At 42.6% G+C, this 16,481-nt stretch overlaps 2 protein-coding genes across 2 annotated transcripts; one reads left to right on the forward strand and one right to left on the reverse strand.

Annotated features, from left to right (window-relative positions):
- Positions 1–52: 52 nt before the first annotated feature.
- Positions 53–16,480, reverse strand: LOC133646824 (L-fucose kinase). The gene is made up of 23 exons (XM_062042633.1): positions 15,938–16,480; positions 15,709–15,860; positions 15,586–15,636; positions 15,296–15,421; positions 14,448–14,520; positions 14,207–14,304; positions 13,006–13,086; positions 12,810–12,929; positions 12,573–12,744; positions 12,394–12,500; positions 12,229–12,330; positions 11,983–12,156; positions 10,281–10,354; positions 5,364–5,719; positions 5,068–5,305; positions 4,835–5,001; positions 4,493–4,720; positions 4,274–4,417; positions 4,091–4,210; positions 3,842–4,029; positions 3,661–3,761; positions 1,994–2,216; positions 53–1,909 (listed from the first exon to the last, which is right to left on the reverse strand). Exons 1-23 carry the CDS (start codon positions 16,017–16,019, stop codon positions 1,838–1,840), a joined length of 3,249 nt encoding a protein of 1,082 aa, XP_061898617.1. The 5' UTR covers positions 16,020–16,480; the 3' UTR covers positions 53–1,837.
- Positions 144–1,645, forward strand: commd9 (COMM domain containing 9). The gene is made up of 6 exons (XM_062042634.1): positions 144–246; positions 692–808; positions 885–1,024; positions 1,097–1,131; positions 1,203–1,306; positions 1,388–1,645. The coding sequence occupies exons 1-6, from the start codon at positions 193–195 to the stop codon at positions 1,523–1,525; spliced, it is 588 nt and encodes a 195-aa protein (XP_061898618.1). The 5' UTR covers positions 144–192; the 3' UTR covers positions 1,526–1,645.
- Position 16,481: the final 1 nt, after the last annotated feature.

Here is a 16,481-nt window from a genome sequence, read left to right on the forward strand (position 1 = left end):
AATATAGTAACATATATACAAAAACACACACGGACTCCAGAATTAGTACTTTATTAAAGTAACAGTAAGACAAGAACACGCGTCTTATGCGTGTCATGGCACTTAAACACCTGAGGAGGGCAGTAATGTACGACCAAACTCTGTATACCGGAAATAAAGAAGAAAAAAACAGGTTGTCATGTGACTATCAACATGTCTGCAACACTACCAAGCGAACATTTCAACAACTTGCAGCTTCTTCTTAAGGTTTTGTTGTCATTTATAATCTAGCTACTTTATTTGCAGTTCTCGGTAAACCTTTGGTGATTGTCTCCTGCCACTGTGTGTTTTATTCGTGTAGTTAGCCTTCTAAACCGCCGTTGAACAGGCTAAAAAAACAATAGACTTCAAACTGGATTTGTGCCTTAAAAATTGATATTTCAATTTCATTAGATCAATAGTTTATGCAGCGCTTATTAATTAGTTATTTTTAGTTGTATCAACAAAATATTCAAAACTATTATGTAAAATAATAAGAGAAAGTGTTTTAATAGTGCATGAGCCTTTCAGAGCCATACCATACCAACTTTACTTATTTACCAAGGTTGTGGCCTTTCTCCATCATCAGCTTATCTGGTCAGAATAATGCAGTTTTCTGTCAGCAATCAAAAAAGTATTACAATTGTTACAATACATTTGTGTGTGTGTTCAGGCTCCATCCAAAGATGCTGTGAAGGACGTTTGTGTGAAAAGTCATCAAGGTCTTAGTAGCTCACTGACTCAAAGCACAGCCACCACGCTTGCCATCCCCGAAGCTCAAGCTGCAGAGGTTACTATAAGAACCTGCATGCAACGCACACATTTGGCTATCATTCGCGTGTATTCATTGTATGTGTGTTATCCAGCTGGTCCACTCACTTCACGCCCTGTCTCATCACGTCATCTTCCACAACCTGAACTCCCCTGAGCAGATCCTCCATCTTTTCCCTGAGTCATTCCACTCCAGCCTGAAGAACTTGCTCACCAAGATCCTTTTGGAGAACAGGTCAGCGCCTATGGCCCCGCCTCTTCTTATTTTTGACCTGTAGTGATGTTTTGTGTTTGTGATGGGTTTCAGTGCAGCGTGGAAAACACAAGCAGTCAGTAATCAGAGTGAGTTGACTCATCTTCATCAAGAGCTGTTGTGCCTTTCAACTAAGATACGTGTGTGTGTGTGTGTGTAGTCTTCCTCCCCCGGCTGAAGGAGCTGGACTGGAGGGTCAACATGGTGACAAGCTCAGACTCCGTCAGTCGCATGTGCGTCCCGACTTGCCTGGTCCAGTTTAAAGTAGGTGCAAATGTGCTTTCCAATCGGGACTTTGGTCATGTGAACGACACGCACTTCATTGTTTGGCGTGCTACTTTACAGACAGAGGAGCCGTGTCCTACCGGAGGAGGTCAGTCGGTTGCCGTGGCGACTGTGGAGCTAAGCAGAGAGAGCGTGGACACCATGCTGGACGGACTGGGACGCATTCGGGACCAACTGTCTGTGGTCGCTGGCAAATGAAGGCTTCCTAGGTGACTGCCTGACAATGTGTTGGTATGGTCCAGCCTTATGTTGACTAATGCAAAATAACAGTATTCTCAGTTTTTTTTATTCACACCATTATAAAATATATAACATTTATAGTGCATGATTTATCATTAAAAAATAATATAAATGTACTATTTCCTTCATGGTTTTGCCTGGCCACTTGTTGCTAGGCAGAGTTCATAGGGCTCAATCATAATTACCTCTCAAGCCCCCCAAAAAAACATACCAAGTTTGCCCACCAGATTGTGTGGATGACTTCAAGACACAGCAAGTAAGTTTGTGAGGTCATGCTGATGCTAGCACAGTGATGCCATCCATGTCCAGCTCAACTGTGTGAACGCTGAAGTTTCCCAGACCCTGGAAACAACCACACGGTACATTTGGCACCAAAATAAATACTATACTAATTGTAAGAGCTAGACCATTCCCTTTTATTCTTACCGGTGTGTCATTGAGGACCTGAAGCACCGCCTGGTGCTGTTCAGGCTGGCGGGTCAACAAGCAAAGGAAGCCACCTCCCCCTGCTCCAACCAGGCTCTGACCTAGGACCAAAGGGCGCAAGGCGTCCATCATGACGCGGACTGATGCTGGTTCACAGCCCGGCGCCATCAGCTTTTTTTGGTGCCACGAGCGGTCCACGCAGCAGCCCAGTCTTGACAAGGAACCTGAGCATTCATTGTCTATGAATACAGGACCATTGCAACATGCTTTACATCAGGGGTGTCCAAACTACAACCCGCGGGCATGTTCATTTTGGCCTGCGAGACGTCACAACTTTACTAAGGAATCTGATTTGAAAATTTAATTTTAAATACCTGACAGTATAATTGCTACAACTTCGTGTGTTGGACAACATAGTAATTCAGGTTAATGACCACGAATTTCACGTTGAAGTAAACACAGCACAGCATAGCATTTTTATATATGACCCAATTCAAACATTTACCACTTATGGCGCCAAAATACTAACACAAAAAGTCAACATACATATGGTCACACTTAACATAAGCTGCTCACTGAACTTTGTGAATAATATAAAAAACATCCACATACAACACATACTGTAATTCAGGTTAATGACCATGAATTGCGCATTGAAGTAAACAAAGCACAGCATTTTTATATATGACCCAATCCGAACAACCTTTGCCACTCATTGCGCCAAAATATTAACACAAAAAGTGAACACACATGGTCACACTAAACATAACCTGCTCACTGAACTTTGTGAATAATATAAAAAATTGTCCACGTACAACACAATTCAGGTTAATGACCATGCATTGCACTTTGAAGTAAAGACAGCACAGCATTTTTATATATGACCCAATCCAAACAACCTTTCCCACTCCATCCATCCATCCATCCATTTTCTACAGCTTGTCCCTTTCGGCGTCGCGGGGGGTGCTGGAGCCTATCTCAGCTGCATTCGGGCGGTAGGCGGGGTACACCCTGGACAAGTCGCCACCTCATCGCAGGGCCAACACAGATAGACAGACAACATTCACACTCACATTCACACACTAGGGCCAATTTAGTGTTACTAACACAAAAAGTCAACACACATTGTCACACGTAACGTAACCTGCTCACTGAACTTTGTGAATAATATAAAAAAACGTCCACGTACAACACATAATTCAAATACACCCATATAAATGCCCTGCAATGCATGGTGGGGAAAATGCAAAACACTCTTCACACTTCTCCATTTTTGGCTCATTTTAGCTGCTTCATATTTCTGAATGATTACAAAACTTTAAAGCGACCGTCATGGAAGTAAACAAGGTAGGAGTCAAACTTTCACATAACTCTTAATATCCAATTATTTTCATTATATATATATATATACACAAATGTGTATATATATGTGTATATATATATATATATATATATATATATATATATATATATATATATATATATATATATATATATATATATATATATATATACATATATATATTTCTTATTTTATTTATTTTTTTCCGGTTCCCGGCCAAATTTTTTTTAGCCCAATGGAGCCCCCAATTCAAAAAGTTTGGACACCCGTGCTTTCCATAAACACATTGACTTCTTCCAGATATAGAATATTTACACACTACTTTCCATCTAAGCAAGCTTGAGCACATTCTTCCGAGTTGGACACCAGCTGCTGGGCGTTGTGGACCATTGCAGGAAGACGACTGTACCAGCTGCGCACCACATCCTGCACTCACACATTAGGACATGTTAGTCTTCTTTAACATAGAGTATATGACCATTACAATGTGTGTCGGTGTGCGGGACCTGCAGAAGGTTGCGAGCCAGCCGAGTCTTTCCGGTGTACACCAGCAGGAGGCGCTGTTCCAAAGACGACAAGAAGTCTTCTGGGGGACACAAACGCTCCACCTGGACATGCAGTGGCAGAGTCGCTTTGGACCGGCCCACTTTCAGTCCCCCAACCAGACCTCCCACCTGGTCCTGCCAGCCTCCGCCTGCGCAGGGCGGAGTTAAATCAACAGGAACATGCGTGGGCGTGCACGTGCAGAAACCTACCGGTGGTCAGGACTTGCTCCAGGTGCAGGACGGCATGAATGAGCGCGTCGCTGTCGTACGTTTGACCCGTGCATCTGTAGACTGCGACCAACAGCGCCCCCGCCAGGATGCTGCTGGTTCCTGCAACATAAATGACAGGGATAAGTCATCCGGTGACACGCCACCTTGGCGCTTGCGTCTCACCGAGTCCCGAGCCAGTGGGCAGCGCCGACCAGCTGTGCAGCTCCAATCCTCCACCCCAATGCTGAAGCAGCTGATGCCCAAGAGGATGCTGGGAGGCGAGCGACACCAAACGACTGCAGACGCACACGGCCTTCAGCAGCGCTCCTGCCGCACAAAGCAGGTTCACATGACCAGTCGGAGTTGGCCGCCGGTGTTTGTGGACAGACATGAAGGGTGTACCAGGTGCTTGCGGCTGACAGTAGTCCTTCAGGTCATCCAGGCTGGTGCACACGGTCTTCGTGGAAACACCAGAGTCCCGCTGCCCAATGTGGCTGACCAGCAGGAGGTGGGGTTCTCTGATGCGACGAGCCCGAGCACCAATCGGACGCCTGCCATCAACCTTCACTGCCACATTAGTCACAGAGCCGCCATGCTCGAAAGCGATGGGCGGAGTGTCGCTCCAGCCACCTGCGACGCAATCAGCTTGTCGATCGTTTGTCTTTCGTCTCTTATGATCAGCTTATTGATCGACTGGTGATCAGTGTCCTCCAATAAAGTAGATAGTCAGTTCCGTGAGCTCACCAGCAAGGTCCAGTCGCGCAGGACACTCCACTTCATGCCATTGCTCAAGAGGCGGGACATCACCCTGGCCAATGGCGATGAACTTCTGTGATGACATCATAGCCTGACGTAGCAGCACCTGGGCGGCGCCTTCATAGTGCCGCGCTGCCCGCACCAGCAGGTCTGGCCTGTCGGAGGGAGTGTAAGCCAACGTGGGCGCTTATCGACATTATTTACAGCAGTGTAATGCTCACCTGCTGAGCCAATGCACTCTCTGCGCAGCCAGGGCCTTAACTCCACCCTTCAGATCACCTTCTCCTAACAGGAAGTAGGCGGAGCTCCAAGCCTTGTTTGCAGCTGGCCCACTCCTGAGCCCCCCCTTGTCTTCGGCCAAGCACACTAGCACGTCAGCAATGCAGGAGAGGGAGCGAGCAGCCATACCCAGCTGGGCCTCCTGCTCCGCCCCATGCTCAGCTCCTCTTCCTGCCGCGACTGACAGTTTTTATCATTAATGAAAGAAAGTAATCATCATGATCATGTTGTGACTCACTGTTGTCCAGCGTGTCCAGCAGCGCCTCGTACTGCCTGCCCAGCACAGCCGCCCTGAAGTAAGGCAGCAGGCAGGCGTTGCTCCCACTAGTCAGGGCGTCTGTCACTTGCTTCCTTCCCGCCAGGAGGAGCAAGCTCTCCCTCCACTGGAGCTCCGCCTCCTGGTGGGTGAGTGACAGAACCTCCCTCAATGAAAGCCGCCATGCCTCTCTCCACCTCCGCATGCAGCCTGCTCCGCCCAAAAGCCAGGCCACGCCCCCCACCACGCCTACAGGGCCTTCGTGTGGGTGGAATGCTGGGAAGAGGCGAGCATCCAGCAGGGAGCGCGGCTCTCCCGGGAACCACAAGTCTTCTGGCCTGAGACACAACAAGATCACTTCCTGTACAGGATGTTTGCTTTTGATGATGATGACCATATATATATATAACTACATACGCCACGCCCCTTTTTGTTGCGTGCCTAATGGGCAGCGTATTCCATTGTTAGAAGTGGCTCGGAAACAATGCCGGCATACGTTGCACATTATTCCGTAATTTTTTGTTAATTTACAAAACAATTAAGTGTATTAATAGCACATGTTTTTACAGTGTCAATAATGTAAACAGCATGAAAGTCGGTTGAGAAATAAGCACGTTATAATTCATTTTCTATATGCAGCGCATTGTATTGTATTGCCTGAAATGGGAAAGTGGCCCTCTCTAAGATGGCCGCCACATACAAGAAGAATGTTCCTTACAGTACTAATAAAGTACCGCGGTACTAATTACTTGGAAACGGTACTATACTGCTTTTGAAAAATACAGGTACTGTTTCATACACATGCTGCTGTGCAGGGGTGACTACAGGACGCATGATGTTGATTGTGTCAAAACGCACACACAAGGCGCAAACAAGCAATAACATCCTGGAGAATTAGAATGGCAATAAAGATGGCGCGTAAACCGCAATATGGAGGTATTTGGGCTTCAAAACTAACGATAAAGTTAATGCTTTAAACAGGGAGGCGACGCACTGCAAGTGTTGCATTAAAACATGCCTCGCCAAACGTGGCAATTATTCTTACCACCTTTACTTTAAAAGGTAGGTAAACATTTAAATATTAAGCATTCAGATCTGCACAAGGAGTTATAAAGTGTGACAGGTAATAATGTAGTTGTTACACCTATCCTGCTGTTCGGCTCCCATGCAGACCGTAGTCGAGGAGCGCAGGGCAGACGTTCGTTCCAGGGACGATGTTTTCGTCGGGAGTAACACCCTTCACTTTACCTGGCAATGGGTCTGCTTAGCTTTCACTTTCAGGTCAGAATGACGAGGCAGCCGATTCGTGGCAATCGCTTAATTATTAGTTCTGCAGGACACAACTGGACCCGTTCATTACTCTACTGTGCAGAGCACAGTACACACTCTTTCTCTCTTTACTCGCCCACTCACTCACTGACGTCACTCAGCCAACACGTTGCCATTCTCGCAACTACACACATAGGCTACTCTCACAAGTTAACTAGCTTCCCTGCTGTGCACATGTAGATACGTAGACGCGCACACGGCTGCTTGGCTTGATGCCAAATATTAGCGGAGCTAAAACCGCCCAATTAGCGTCAACCAATGCAAGTGAAATGACAGAATTTTGTAAGAAATTCCTACAATTTGGGTTTTGTCTTTAACAATGTGTGTTTTACCTGCTACATGGCTTATCTGTGTACTGTTATCCATAGTTTTGTTTTTAGTATTTACTAATTGCATTTCTCTTAAAGCACAAACCAGGAGTGGCAACCAATAATCATTAATAATTTAATATAATGTCACAAAGCTTTTTATTCTATTCTAACCTAATCCTTGATTATTGCAGACTATATGTAATATGGTAAATTGTAAATTGTTATTAGAGTGCAACAAGAAGAGCCCAATGTGTTAAGTGCCTTTTAATTTTGAACATTTTAAAAATTTTATTTCAGTGAAATAGGAAACATATATAATGTAAGATTGTCTGTTAAAATAAAGCCAAAGTTGACATTATATGTAGTTCCCTTTATTTTGAAAAGTATCGATATACATTTTGGTAACGGTACCAAATTATTGGTATCGGGGCAACCTTACTGTGGAGTTTAAAAAAATAAATAAAAAAAGACTATTTGAGAGGAGTACATTAATGGTGCTCATAAGTATGGAAGCCTCGACGAAGCAGGCTTTGTACGACAGCAAGTTTTGATTGTGATGAGACTGGACTTTGCCAGTAAAAGATGCCAAAGCAGACTTATTTTAGAGCAGAGAAGAGCTCCTCTTGTTTTGTGGCACCACTTTTAAGGCACAAGGCAACTTCCCCCGTCCTCCTTCTGTCTGTGCTCCTTTCTAGTCAGCTTCTCCCTCGCCAATGTTAATGTAAGTGGATTTTACCTTTTTTAAAATATTTATTATAGTAGGAATATTGTGGATAGAGTTAAGGATTTTTGTCATTTCTGATCATTTGTGAGGGCACTGATGGGTCTTGTGTGTGTGCGTGCTGGCAGATAAGCGCATGTTGTTATTGTTGTCTTGGCTTGTTAATAAAGAAAAAGTTGATACATCACCTCCTTGTTGTGTCTGATATACAGTACTGTATAGCACTTTGTATTGTGTTTAAACTGTCCAAACATACACTAAAATATGGAGTTTTGTCGAGGCTGGAACACATTATTCATATATTCATCAGAGGTGGGACCAAGTCATTGCTTTGCAAGTCACAAGTAAGTCTCAAGTCTTTGCCCTCAAGTCTCGAGTCAAGTCCCGAGTCAAGACAGGCAAGTCCCGAGTCAAGTCCAAAGTCAAGACTGGAAAGTCTCAAGTCGAGTCCCAAGTCCTGCATTTTGAGTTTCGAGTCCTTTCAAGTCCTTTTAACCACAGACTAATATTTTTACACAGATAGTGTATGCTTTTAAAACGCTGTATTTATTTATTAAAACAAGTGCATTTGAAATTGCAAGAAAAAAATAGTGCTGACATTGCAATTCATAATAGCACTATTAACAGTAATTTTAATAGTTTAAACAATTTTAAACATTTAACTAATTCCTTTACAGAATAAACACATTTGCAAAAACAAACATTAACATACTATTGGTTGTATTTTATGAAAATAATATTACCACAGAGTTGAGAAGGAGCAAAGATCTTCAATATTTGTATGTGAAAATCACAAATAAATCTTCTTGGGGAGGATGACGCCCCTACAGGGGTTTGGTTTACAAACTTTCAGCCCCACCTAAAACAAAATTCACCAGCCGCCACTGATTATGATGCATTCTCATTTTAGGCAAAATATAAGACAATACTTTCTTAACAGTATAATTGTAACCAGGAATAAGTCTTCAAGTAACAATATTCAAATACTAACATTGTTGGGTAAAACAACATTTGGTTTTATTCTGAATGTAGTGAAACAAATTGGTGGTTTTAGCTGATATAAAGACTTTCAGGTGTTTATATAAGTTTAAGTATTTGGCAGACGCTTTTATCCAAAGCGACATACATAAAAAATACATACATAACAATCACTGTAAACATGATCATTTAAGGGAAGAATGTAATACAAAATATCAATACAAAGTGTCAAGACAGAATAAACTCTCTGCTGCTGCAGCAACAGAGATACAGTCTATAGGTCCCTAAGATATATAGATATCTAATGTATTCATACATTGTTTATGTAGGATATACGCATGTATATATAACCTAATCATATTGTTTCTTCAATTTAAAAATAGTTTACCGTTTTTTCCCCCTTCTCTGGGATTATATTCCCAGTTTTGATCTCGGACGTCTGCATGGTCACTTATAGCGTATAAGAATATTATATTACTGTTAAGCAAACTATGAATAATAAAACTTGCCAAAACATGTGTCCGTTATCATAGCTACACGTATGACAAAAAACCGCGTGAAAATCAGTGGTATTCAGTGAGGTAAAATGAATTAAATGCGCTGACAGTTCATTGCTCCTGACAAATGAATTGCACTGAGTGGAGCGGATCACCACTCCAAGATGGCGGCCCCGCGTCTCGTCTGCGCCAGTAGGCAGTAGCGCTCGATGCTGCGTACCCTTAAAACATGTCTATGGTTATAACGTTAGCAGTGAGTTTACAGCCTCACTGATTTAACTACACAGCAAATAAAAGTCATGTTACTTAGCCAATAAACGTTATCTTACATTCAAAACTGACCCTTCTTTGGGCAACTTCAAATGTCGAACGAAGTTGGAAGTTGTTGCGTCTCCGTCTGTAATATTCAAACTGCGTGATTTGCATACGCAATTCGTTTTTTGTTGACCAAGTCGTAGTTTTTATACCCGACCGAAACCATCTTTGGCATAATTGTTTCTCACTGCCGCATTGTTTGACAACTCTTGTTCGGTGGTTGTCCTGCAATTTGATTGGATGAATGCTGTGTGATGAATACAACGTATAACTAATTTGATTGGCTGTTGTACTGACAGCACACCAGCTGACAGGCAGCACACACGCTGATAGACAGACAGACACGTACAAAATGAAAGATACGGAGCGCTCCCAAATAACTTTTTAAGCTTTGGGTTTTGGGGAAAGTAGCAAGTCATGTCAAGTCAAAAGGCTCAAGTCCAAGTGAAGTCACAAGTAATTGATGTTAAAGTCTAAGTCGAGTTGCAAGTCTCTTTACATTTTGTCAAATCGAGTCTAAAGTCATCAAATTCATGACTCGAGTCTGACTCGAGTCCAAGTCATGTGACTCGAGTCCACACCTCTGATATTCATTGTTTCTAATGGAGAAATATGCTTGATTTACAAACCCTGCTCAAGAACCAATCAGATTTGTGAATCAAGGTTCCACCGTTCACCTACAATGCTTACTACAGTTTACATGGAAAACTACAGTGGTAACATAAAGGTACAAAGGTTGAAGTCCTACCGTACGCTTGTCCTGCTGAAGAAGACGCTCCATTTCACGTTGAGGAAGGAGGCACCGTCATCATCACAGCACAGCTGATTAGGAAGAGGCGGGAACCAATATCAGTGGCCCTGTTTACACTGCACAACAAATCAGATTTTTTTTGGCCAGTCTTAACGCTCCAAAGTGCTTCAAATCTGATCTTTTCACATCAGATTTGGGTCACATCAGTTTACACTGCAGGACTAAGTGGCCCAAATCAGATTTTTTCGAATTGACTATTTACACTGCAAGTAAAATGTGATCTTTATCAGACTCCGATATAAATACACACAGGCCCCAATGTGTCACTTGCACGCAGAGTTTGATAAAGTGAAAACGAAGGAAGTTTACCAGATTCCGTAAATGAACAAGGAAGTCGCTGCTATTAAAACTACAAAATTAAATAAAAGTTGCCGCATTAAAAATGTGTGTTTTTTTTTTATGTGAAAATAAATTAAAGTAATATAATGTATAATTTAATGTATAACATGTAGTATATTTGTGACGGTTCTAATATGTTTTTATGGCTGTTGAGTAGAGACAATACGGACATCAGCGTGGATCTGCGTTACCTTAATTTTTTGATAAGCATCAATTCCTGTCCTTTAAAAATTGTTACTTCTTCTGAATCAAAAAATATAATAATTTGCACATTATTGACTAAAGACGCACCGAACATTTGGCCTCCCAAAAAAGGAATCTGATCTTACGTAAATGTAACTTCAGTCAATGCGACCTGAATGCGACTTTTTCGTCAGATTTGGGCGAGCAATGTCCTTCGTGTACGCGGGGGGAAAAAAGCAGCCCGCAAGTAGAAGTGGATGCTTCATCAAAACATCCGGTTTTGGTGAGCAAAGTAATTTTTTGGCGGCCAAATTTTTGGTGCATCACTAGTCAGTAGTGCGCAAATAATAGGCAACATGTAATATATGAACATATATTTGGAATCCAAAGAAATAGCAAATGTTGAAGGACCGGAATTGACGCTGGGGTATATTTGCTTACTTGTTACGTACATTGCATAAGTTTACGTAAGTGAGTTAAAAAAATAAAGCTAACGTAGATCCACGCTGATATCCGTGTTGCCTTTACTTAACAACAATAAAAAGATTAAAACCCTCACAAATATATTACACTATATATCTCCAGTCATAAATTACATTACTTTGATTTATTTTCATTTACGACAACACAAATTTTTAGGTGTGGCAACTTATTTTATTTCGTAGTAGTAGTAGCGACTTTCTTGCACATTTACGGAATCCGGTCAACTTCCTTTATTTTCATTTTATCGAACTGTGCATGCATTGGGACCTGTGCACGTTTATACTGGAGTCTGATAAAGATTTCAGCTGGAAAAAAATCAGATTTGGGCCACTTGGCCTGCAATGTAAACATTGTCAGTTTTACTGATGTGATGGACATGATTAGATGTGATGTAATAGGACATCATGTGAAATGAGACATGATGGGACATGAGGTAACTTCATAGGACCAGGTAATGTTGGGACACAATGAGACGTGACAGGATGTGGATGTGATGAGACATAATTGCACACAGTGGGACATGGCCAGTTGTGAAGGGATATAAAAGGAAATAATAGGAGACGGTGAGACATAACAGGACATGATGAGGAAGTGATGAGACATAATAGGACATGAAAAATTGTGTGATCAGTACCTCCAGGTCATCCAGTCCTCCCATCACCGTGCAAACCTTCAGCTTCAAGTCCCCAAGCTCAATGCGATGTCCCTGAATGATGATGTTGTTGACCGGCGGCAGTTGTCTAATCCAGAGAGACATGGATTCCTCAAGACCTGACAGTAAACAACCAGACGGGATGCGCAGGGGACCCTGGTGGTGTCAGGAAAGTTATTGAATTTGCATATAGAATGTTTGCTTATTTCATTTAGGTGTATTTTTTACCTGCAGGTGGCAGTGTTGCGCCACTGCGCCTGTCTCCACAGCGACCTCTCCTTCCAGTACACTGTTGATCACCCGCCCTCCTTTGCTCACACTGCTGTCCAACTGAAAAGGGATGAGGAGACGGGGTTAGAGGCGGAGGACTTGATTGAAATCTGACTAGATCACCTGCATGTAGGAGAGGGCGTGCCCATGTGTCCAGTCGGAGGTTAGCCGGTCAACGTGTTGCTTCCCAGACAGAGACATGTAGTCATAGCGACCTCCTGGGACATACACTGACAAGACGACGAGACATCAGGACTTCAAAGAAGACATTGTGTGTCCTCAGTGGGCGTGGTCATGCTCACCCATGCTGAGCGGCGTCCCTCTCAGGATCCTCCACAACTCTTGCCTGCCGCTCCTCACCGTTGCCCCGTGAGGCTCTCCAGCATGAGCGCAGACCCTCCCGTCCCCGCCCACAAACTGCTCCTCGGTCTGATCCGAGCAAAGACACTTCAACACGTCCAGGAAAAGCGAGATCTGAAGAAGCCAAGACACCGACTCAGCAAGTTTATCTAAAAAAAGAGCGCACGGGAAAGGATGACCTGGAGGGGCGGAGCTCCAGAGTCTAGACCTAAGTAGGTGCACCCGTCCAGAGGAGGCGTGACGTGGGCCTGTAGAAGTTTCTCCGTTACCGTCCTGCTAAAGAAGACTGGACCTGAGACCTGATCACACACAAACCACGCACTTTAAAAGTGTCCCTAATGTTACACAAATCGTTGTAAAAGAGAGGCCTGTCACCAGAGGCACTTTCCCATCATGCATCACTGCTTGCTGTATCTGCTCCTTGCTTCCTTTGTATATGATGTCCCTTATGTGATCCTGGAAAAACAGCAGATTTGACCTGTCAATCATTTATTAAAGGGGAACAACACTTTTTTTTTAATTTTGCCTATCATTCGCAATCCCTATTTAAGACAACATATGTTTCTCTTTTTTTATGCATTTTAACAAACTGTGTCTATTGCGCCCATAAGGCCCTCTAAAAACATTCAAAGACCGCCAAAAATACTCCATTTACATGTCGTGACATGAATATTAGCCAAGTATTAGTGATATCGTTATTTTAAGGCCTAACACTAAAGGACTACTTTTACCGGCGCATTGATCACAGATAGCCAACTAGTAGAAGTAGTAGAAGGATGTGACCATAAACCAAGAAGTTGGTCAACCTTGACATCCAACTTATATCTGGAGATGGCGAGACAGACACGAAAAACGCTCATTTGCGGCACCTTTTTTGTAACCTGCAGGAGGATTACGATTAATTTTTTATCTAAACAGGAAAAAATGAACACCCCATCAGTCGGCATCCCAGTGACAGCAGACTTTGTACAGTAAGTGATTGTTTTACCATGTTTGTAGTTTGTAAATCTTGTTCAGCAATAGTGATACATGATGCTTAGTGTTTCACTATAGCTGCCTATGTTTAGCGCACAGCTTCTAAAACTTGTATCTCATCCTCCTTATATTCAAGCTCAAAAACATATGTTTCTGGATCATTATTTGTCCCAAAGTAATCTATGTTGGCTCTCGTGAAGTCTGTCATGATTAGTAGTAGTTGTTGTTGTAGGAAATAGCAAACATTGCGATGCGTCTGTGAAATTGTTACGCTGCCGAATGCTTAAAATAAGCAAAATACGTAAACATTACATGTTATTATTAATGTGCCTGTTTCTACATGACATATATACTTACAGCATGTATAAAAAACGAAGGCTTTGGGATATTTTTAAAGCGTTTAATAGGCGAAAAAGCACGACTCCAATTGGCTGCATTGTTAGCTGACTTTTGCTGGCGTTTATTTACGAGTTAGAATGCATAATAAAAGAAAAAGATGTGTTCTTGTCTCACATGAGGATTGTGAATAAAGGGCGAAATGCCAAAAAAAGGGGCAATTCCCCTTTAAAGGACCTACCCATCCAGAAACTATCTGTGTTACCTGTTTGTCACATAAGTAGACGCCATGATTGACAGCGTAGGACACATCACCGGGGAGTGCGAGAACACGGACACCTGAGAAGCTGTCCCAGGACAACACTAATACACATATGAGCAAAGAAACGCCAAGGTTGGGCAAGGAACGTGTACAATATTATAATAGTGATTACATTAATTCATATTTTGGCCACTTCTGGTATGGAGGGTCAGCGCAAATGCTGTAGTTGTGGCGGTCCACTCACCAAAATGTGGCGGAATGCTGAGGATCATGTCGGTGCTGCAGACCCAAACGCCAGGAGGAGAACCAGGACAAACCTGCATGAACAAGAGTTAATTTCACCTCAGTATGCAGTGTTTTCCATAAACTGCCAAGATACCTGTGGCGGTGGGGGCGTGGCTATGGGCGTGGTCACCATGACATCATTGAGTAATTTGCATAAGTTACTGCAATGATATGATTTTCTCTAAAAAGGCTCAAAAAATGTATACTTACTAATTAATAATAACAGTTTTGTTTTAAACGTCCATCCATCCATCCATCCATCTATCCATTTTACAATATAATTACAAAACTTTATTTACATATTTATATACAGATTTGAACAATAAGTTACTCACTGAAATATATTTATTAATTGTGGTTCTTACAAAAAATATATCTCATAAAATATAAAAGCTAAAATGTCTCTTAAATCTCTGCCCCTTTAATTAGTGCATAATAAATAATTTAACTTTAGCCTACTACTACAACCATATTATTTACCAGCAACATAAAGTGAAACAGAGGCAGAGTCCTGCCACAGTCAGTAACAAATAAACAGAAAACAGCAGTGCTCAAATACAAATAAGGCAACAAGAGAAGTATCCTACACTTCTATTTTGTAAAGTAAATCTGAACAGCCTATATGGGCATCTACATCAACTATATGATTTGCCTGAGAAGCTGGACAGGACAAAAAAATATATTTTTTTTTTCTTATTTGTGGGGGACGTAATTCTTTCGTGGCGGGCCGCCACAAATAAATGAATGTGTGGGAAACACTGGTATGATACATGCGATGTAAGAATCTGGACCAGTGCCGAGCACAACCTGGTTTGTGAGGCAGTCCAGCAGCAGGTCTAGACAGCAGACCGGTGCCTGGACCCTCTGAGTAGCTTTTTCCAGCGGCAGCCAGGAGAAGGCTCGGCTGCACGAACTCCAAGGAAAATCCCGACCCTGGACAGAGAGCACATGGATGATAGGATCTTTGCCTAACGTTTTAACAGTAGATTAGGACACATTTTGTTTTTTTAAGACTAGGTTCGAGAGCGCTGCTTTTACATAGAAGATCTTTGACAAGCATTAACATAGCGCTTTTTCATTTAAATTTATGGACTCACAGTATGGAGGATGAGGATGTGAGCTTCATCTAGCACATCAGCTGTCACCACCTAAAGAAAGATGTCGAAGAAGATTAGATAACCATAGTACATTATTGCAGAACCAGAACGTGTCAGTCATACAGTGTGTCCTGCTCGGCTGCTCAGGTGCTCGGCCGCCACCACCAGGGCGTTGAGTGTTGCCCCCCCACTGCCCAGTGGCTCTTGGCGGTCCTGCACTGTCAGGACCAAGGTACTGTGAGACACAGAACCACGCTGCTGCCTCAACTCCAGTTCTGAAAACCCCCAAAATCCGTTACTAACAATATAAATAATACTATCAGAGGTCACTGACTAAGTCAGGTGAGCTCACCTCTCTGGAAGGCGTACACACTGTCTTTGTGCTGACAGGTAAGCACCACCACAGACCAGGTGAAGTCAGACATCTTCTTCATTCAACTGAAGAGGCGCTGTCACTACCCGATCGATTCACGCATGCGCGAAAACTTCGTCACTTCCTTTTTTTTTTTTTTAGCAATATTTTACGACGGCGTTCTGCCACCGCACAGTGTGATATTTACATGTTTTGTATGTAAAGAATAGCTTGCCTGGTAGTAAAAGTAAACAATAATATAAAAAACGAACAAACGGATACACTCCCAGTTGTATAAACAGCTAACCACCAACCGCAACTGTTTGCAAGCTAGCATAGAGCAGAACCCGCCGAACTATGAAAGGAACCCTTTATAAATAAAACAATATATTATCGAGTACTGCATTTGCATCATATCCAGTAATTGTCCGATTTGAGTATAAAACGACAACAACTCTGTATAGGTTGTTATCGTTTGAAAACCTTCGCTCGATGAGTCTGGGCTACTCGAACTTCCGCAGCTTTGTCAGTGCCGCTTGTTGGT

Source organism: Entelurus aequoreus, linkage group LG03 (assembly GCF_033978785.1).
Source record: "Entelurus aequoreus isolate RoL-2023_Sb linkage group LG03, RoL_Eaeq_v1.1, whole genome shotgun sequence".
NCBI classification, from domain to species: Eukaryota; Metazoa; Chordata; class Actinopteri; order Syngnathiformes; family Syngnathidae; genus Entelurus; species Entelurus aequoreus.

Excerpts from the sequence above, each read along its gene's own strand:
- LOC133646824 (XM_062042633.1), bottom strand. The coding sequence starts at position 16,019 with ATGAAGAAGATGTCTGACTTCACCTGGTCTGTGGTGGTGCTTACCTGT. Across the intron at positions 12,331-12,393 it reads ACGCCCTCTCCTACATGCAG|TTGGACAGCAGTGTGAGCAA; the intron begins GTGATCTAGTCA and ends ATCCCTTTTCAG. Across the intron at positions 3,762-3,841 it reads TGGCTCGCAACCTTCTGCAG|GATGTGGTGCGCAGCTGGTA; the intron begins GTCCCGCACACC and ends GTGTGAGTGCAG.
- commd9 (XM_062042634.1), top strand. The coding sequence starts at position 193 with ATGTCTGCAACACTACCAAGCGAACATTTCAACAACTTGCAGCTTCTT. Across the intron at positions 247-691 it reads ACTTGCAGCTTCTTCTTAAG|GCTCCATCCAAAGATGCTGT; the intron begins GTTTTGTTGTCA and ends GTGTGTGTTCAG. Across the intron at positions 1,307-1,387 it reads CTTGCCTGGTCCAGTTTAAA|ACAGAGGAGCCGTGTCCTAC; the intron begins GTAGGTGCAAAT and ends GCTACTTTACAG.